Consider the following 5,982-nt stretch of genomic DNA (forward strand, 5'->3'; position numbering starts at 1 on the left):
CCACTGGTTGAGACGGGATTCAAGCTTTTCAATGAGGTTGCGCCAAGAGGAGTGCTTGATGGTTGAGACAGTGAGGGGGGGCCCAAGGTACTTGGAGGGAAGGGTGGCGATAGGGAACCCCAAAATGCGGACTATAGCAGACTTGACAACCGGAGGGGTATTAAAGAAGAAGATCTGCGATTTGGAGCAATTGATGTTGGTTCCAGAGGCTTCGGCAAAGTCATTGAGCACAGCTTTAAATCTGGAAGCTTCTTGAACGGAGGGGTAACCAAAAAGCATGGTGTCATCAACAAATTGCTTATGGGAAATGGCAGGCAGCTGATGAATAGAGAGACCTTTAAGCTGATGAGTGTGAAGGGCATTATTAATGTGACGTCCCAGTCCTTCAGCCATTAAAACAAAGAGGAAGGGGGAAAGAGGGTCCCCTTGCCTTATGCCTCGGGAGGGGGCAAAGGGTCGAGAAGGGATCCCATTCACGAGTATGGAGAAACTAGTGGAGGAGATGAGGCTAATGACCCAGCGAATCCATGCGGGACTAAAACCGAAAGCAGTTAGCATTTGTTGTACATAATCCCAGCTGAGTTTATCAAAAGCTTTTGAAAGATCCAGTTTTAGGAGCATACCTGCCTGTTTTGAGTGCTTGAGAGTGTGAATGATCTCATGCGAGAGGATGATGCCGTCCATGATCTGTCTCCCCTCCACATATCCTGACTGCTCCGGGGAAATGAGCATAGGCAAGAGGGGCTTTAGCCTGTTTGCAATGACTTTGGAGATGACTTTGTATATTACATTGCAGAGTGCGATCGGTCTAAACTTATCCGGTTTGATCGAGTCCTCCTCTTTTGGGATTAAGGCTATGAATGTGGTGTTGAGTGAGGGAAGCAGCCAGTGATTCACTCGCGATTCCTCAACCACTTCCCAAACTTCCAATTTTATTAGCTCCCAGAACTTGTGGAAGAAAGTGGTGGTGAAACCATCCGGGCCGGGAGCTTTACCTTCTTTAAGCTGAGCCATAGCTACGTCCACTTCCTGTGTTTGGATTGGACTAAGGAGGAGTTCATTGTGCTCCTCCGTAATTAATTTTGGCACATTGCGTATGATTCTTTCGATTGCTGGACGTCTGTTGATGTCAGGCTCTTGATGGACTTGCTTGAAGTGGTTGAGGAATTCCTTCTCAATATCTTCGTGTTGTTCCACCCTTTCTCCTCCTGATGTTTGAATGTAAGGAATATTATTGCACATTCTACGCTGCACTGTGGTTCTGTGAAATAATTTGGTATTTCGTTCTCCCTCTTTTAACCATCTGATTCTGGACTTTTGCTTCCAGTATATCTCCTCCTGCCTTCTTCTCTCCTCAAGTTGGTTGTGGATGAGTTGCTCCTGCTTAAGGGTTCTCTCTGTGTGGCCGTTTGTACTTATTTCTTGCTGCAATTCCTTCAGAGCTTTATGGAGATCATCTTGCGCCCTGAAGATGTTTCCAAAGGTCTCTCTGTTCCATCGCTTGAGGCAGAGCTTTAAATGTTTGAGTTTCTGTTGGAACTGGTACATCTTGGAGCCGTCTGGGGGCCTGAAGGATGTCCATGTAGAGTGAACCAAATCTTTCAATGAGGGATGGGTGAACCAAAATTCCTCGAAGCGAAAAGGTCTTCTTGTGGTGCTGCCAGGACGCTGCCATTGAAGGGCTACCGGCCAGTGGTCGGATCCAGAATGTGGAAGAATGGTTGCCGAGAAGTCTCCCCCTAGGTGAATCGAGTTGTCTGAGATAAGGAACCGATCTAGCTTGGAGGCTATTTGATGCTTGCCTGCTCTTCGATTACTCCACGTGAAAGTGCCATTGCAATAATGTAGATCTATCATGGATGCGTTCTGGATAAAGTCTCTAAAGAGGGTGTTTTCCTGTTCCAGCCTGTTTTTGCCCCCAATCTTTTCCTCTAATTTTGTTATCATGTTAAAATCCCCCCCAACAATCCAGAGCGGGTGCCTTCTATTGGAGTTAAGAGCTTCTATGGTCTGGAGGAGAGCAATTTTTTCCTTGGCTTCCTGCGAGAAATATACATTCGAGAGATGCCCATGTATATTCGTGCCTATTATGTGAAAAGCAGCTTGAATTAGATTATGAGAAGCATGAAAGTTCGTGAGGGTAAGTGCTTGGGAGTTCCATGCGATAGCCAGCCCTCCAGATGCCCCAGAGGCATCCACCGCCACCGAGTGACTACCTGGCCATGCTTTAGAGAGGATCACTTCTAGAGTTGAGTTGTTACATTTTGTCTCTTGGAGAAAGCATATTTGCGGCTTTTCCATTCTTAACATATTTTTTAGCATTCTGAGTTTTCCTGGGCTATTGAGCCCCCTTAGGTTCCATGAAATGAGCTTCATGATTCACTATTGGTAGAGGGCTTGTAGTACTTCGTAAGCTTAGCATACCTGCCTGAGTCTACCAGGATCTTCCCTACCGCTATTGTTCTTTGGAGATCAATTCTTCTTCCTCTTTTTTTGGAGTCTTTTGGAGTTTGGCTTAAATCCCATTGGCTTCCTGCTTGGATACCTAGCTGGTGCTGATGGTATGCTCTGGAAATTACCATTTCCAGTTTGTTAAGCTGAAACTCTGGGATGCTTTCATAAGCTTTCTTCTTGCATGCTGCTTCAAGTTCTAATATGTCTAATCCATTTAGATCTATACTCTCCGGTTCTTCCTCCATGCGCTGCATCTGGTTGTCCTCTTCCGAGGGCATGTTTGAGCTTTGGAGTGGGTCTGAGGACCCGTCAACCTCCATTTCATTTTCTTTTTCCCCTTGCTTTTCCTTGCTTTCCGAGGGGTTATCTGGGACCGCTTTGGTTGGAGGAAGGTTCGAGGAGGGGCCTGAAAGAGGTGGTTGGGTGGAGGAGGAAGGGATATCAGTGTTGGGGGGAGAGGAAGTGTTTTTCTCTTCCGTGGTTTGAGCCAGGATTCCAAAGCTATTTCTGACCGCAGGGTCAGAGGTGTTATTTTGCTGGGGTTTCTTCCCTGTTGTTGATTTTTTGTGAGCTCGTTTGCGGGTAGGGGCTTTGGTGAAGCCATCATGGGTCAAAGAGTCAGAGGGGATAGGGGCAGTAGCTTTGACATTTAGGGGGCAATCTCTAAAAAGATGCCCTATGGCATGGCATTTACGACAGCGAAACGGGACATGTTCATAGTCTAAGGGTTGAATCCATTCATAGTCACGGTGAGAGAGAATTACCGATTCTGGCAAAGCTTTGTCTAGGCGCATAAAGACGCAGATGCGAGCGTATGATGTGTATCTTCGCATTTTCGTTTCTTCGGCAGCCTTTATGTATTCCCCCAGACCATTTCCAATGTTTCTTAGGATATCCTCGCCCCAATACTCATCTGGGAGTGAGTATAGTCTTATCCAAATCGGAGCCCAAGTGAGGTCCTCCTTATCCGGGTTGAACCTGGGTGCCCAGTCCCTTAAGTATAGACCTGCTGAGTTGAAAAAGTAAGGTCCCTCCACTAGGATTATGTATTTGTCTTCTAGGCAGAAGAAGATCGTTGTGAAGAATCCTTTTGGGCCTAGCTGCAGAGTTACATCACCCTTTGGCTTCCATTTCGCTGCGATCCAACTGTGTAGGGCTTTTTCCGTCGGCCAAAACCCTATAAATTTCCCGATGAGCGCATGATCTTGCATAAACTGGATTCTTTCTTCTATTTTCTCTCCCGGCAGTTCGATTCTGGGTCGATCTGTTGCTATTGGTTTGCAGGTGGTCGAGGAGACCTTCGGGGTATCTTCTGGTCGGTTATTCCGCCCTGTTTCTTCATCCCCCTTATTATCCGGTTTGTTCTTGCCATTGCGCTCATGCTGGCGCGGGATCTCCTGATTGATCACATTCTCGTTGATCGATCCAAAGCGTATCGTTCCTTCTGTTTGGTTCTGCACTTTATTTTCCATGGGGGAGGTCGCCATAACCCCCCCTGGGGGTTATCCATTTGCCTTCCGGTCCCTTCCAATGCAAATGAGTGATCTCTGGGTGCAGCGTCAGGTCCTCGATGGCTGTCTGCAAAGGTCAGGCTGCGTCGTCTGAGGAAAGTACGAAACCCTAGTAATCAGGCTGCTTCAGTCCCATCCCGTTTTCCCACCGCCTCATCGATTTGTTAAGTTACAAAGGATTTACCATCTTCACACCCTTATCTTTATTAATACCCATTAATATTTTTATTTTCCCAAGTTTAGACTTAGGAACCAATTAAAAATATTAATTATTTTAATAACTCCTCATACAATTGGAATTTCTCAAAATGATTTTTGGGTCTTGGAGATCTCATGTGCCTTAGCCTCTCCTCCAAATTTCAAGGCTGGAGCACATTCGATGCTACCAAAAGTCAACACATGCAATGGTGGAAAAATTTCTTGTCACTACTACCATAGACCTATAATTTCATTAATGGATTGGGGAAGTGTATTTCATTTATCCTCTGAATGTAATTTGGTTTATAGGATGTGGCTTGCTTCTCCCAACACACTACTTCATGATAGTCTTTCTTCCCACAAACTGAGCATGTCTCTACGTACCAACAGTTCACAACGCTTTGACCTCTCTTCTTAGCAATGGCAAACAAGGGATGTCTTGTTTGATGCAGACCTCTTCGTCTTTTTCTCCTCCTTTTTCCCAACTAATTGGCTTGCCACTTCTTCTAGCCATAGTCTATCTATTATACATTTTGGAGGGTTTTCCAGTTTAATTTGCTCATAATCTAGCAGGGATTTGTTGGAATCACAGGTTTAAGTTGTGAACTCTCTACAATCTGATTGCCTCAGGGGTTTTTCAATGTGTTGAATCCATATATGCAGTCGAAAACTCATTTTAAACAACAAAGATTAAGATTTCACCAAAAAAAAATTAGCCAGATTCCATCCAAAAACTCCAAAAAGGATAATGTTTAGACAATGCCCTTCTTCTAAGTGTTGGAGTAGGCTAAATATTTTCACCTTTGCCATCATTTCCCTTCTTCAATCCAGCACAAGAAGGCTATGGAGGTGTAATATCCCCAATTTTGATTCTCCGCATTAGAGACAATTTTTGGAAGAGGAGGCAATTTCGGCATTGGGACTTAGGAGGAAAAAGAGAAATTGCAGCTTTAGTGGAACGTGGGGCCCACAAGAGAGAAATTCGGCACAAGAAGGGAACTCGCACTCTTGGAGGAGAAAGAAAAGATGATGGGGTACAAATTAGGAGAGAGAAAGTGTGGGGGCCATCAAGGGAGAGAAGGAGGCTAGCAATTATAAATAAGGAGAAGAGGTCTTCATTTGCATCTTTTGACAATTTTACTTTTGAACACAAGTTTTCTTGCCGATGTTGTTTAGCACGAGGGATTCCCAAGCGGGAATTCCACCTCTACCTTTGATGAACTTTGAGTGTCACCTTAGGAGAGTAGAGAGAAGTCTATCTCAGGACTTCTAAAGGAGCTACATTGCAAATCATTTCTAGTTGGTGTGTATTTTCCTTAGGCGCAGAAGTTGTTTGAAACTCTAAAATTGAGATTGGCTATAGGTTGCTAGAGTTTCAGAGGATTTGCAAGGGTTTTTCCCACACATAGCCGAAAATTTTCTAGTGAATTTGTTGGGCTATGAGGCAAGGATTTTGAGGAGCCATTTCTTTCACTCTAAGCATTGCGAAGGGGTTTCTAACTTAGCCTGCGCAAGGGAAGAAGGGAGAATAATTTGTGGAGAGATAGGGGCAGGAAATAGAAGGTATTTTCTAGGGAGATTTGCAGGTATTTGGGAGGCATTCCAGTGAGTATTGTGGCACGTTTTGGTGGAGCTATTTCCAACAATGCGCATTGTATGACAGAGAGAGTGTTGACCTTGCCGCCTACACCTACCTACAGTTAGTGAGAAAATCCTTTAACCCCATAAGGTGTGGTTGGTGGCTAGGAACTAAGAGAAGGGGTTGTCACCTATGCCCAACTCTCTTCATTTAACCTCTCTCCTAGGCTAGCTATGGGGA

The 5,982-nt window shown here is 44.9% G+C and overlaps 1 protein-coding gene across 1 annotated transcript; it reads right to left on the reverse strand.

Annotated features, from left to right (window-relative positions):
* Positions 1–658: 658 nt before the first annotated feature.
* LOC149203774 (uncharacterized) lies at positions 659–3,941 on the reverse strand. Its single transcript, XM_089401981.1, has 3 exons — positions 2,580–3,941; positions 898–2,040; positions 659–751 (listed from the first exon to the last, which is right to left on the reverse strand). The coding sequence occupies exons 1-3, from the start codon at positions 3,939–3,941 to the stop codon at positions 659–661; spliced, it is 2,598 nt and encodes an 865-aa protein (XP_089258107.1).
* Positions 3,942–5,982: the final 2,041 nt, after the last annotated feature.

This window comes from Pinus tabuliformis, chromosome 2_1, assembly GCF_031772625.1.
Source record: "Pinus tabuliformis cultivar Carrire ecotype Pingquan chromosome 2_1, CPIR1, whole genome shotgun sequence".
NCBI classification, from domain to species: domain Eukaryota; kingdom Viridiplantae; phylum Streptophyta; class Pinopsida; order Pinales; family Pinaceae; genus Pinus; species Pinus tabuliformis.

What these genes read in the sequence shown, in the direction of transcription:
- LOC149203774 (XM_089401981.1), bottom strand. Translation starts at nt 3,941, where the DNA reads ATGGCGACCTCCCCCATGGAAAATAAAGTGCAGAACCAAACAGAAGGA. An exon ending in AGCTTAACAAACTGGAAATG is followed by an intron (nt 2,041 to 2,579) that starts GTAATTTCCAGA and finishes TATTTCTCGCAG; the next exon opens with GAAGCCAAGGAAAAAATTGC. An exon ending in AAGTGGTTGAGGAATCGCGA is followed by an intron (nt 752 to 897) that starts GTGAATCACTGG and finishes CATTGCAAACAG; the next exon opens with GCTAAAGCCCCTCTTGCCTA.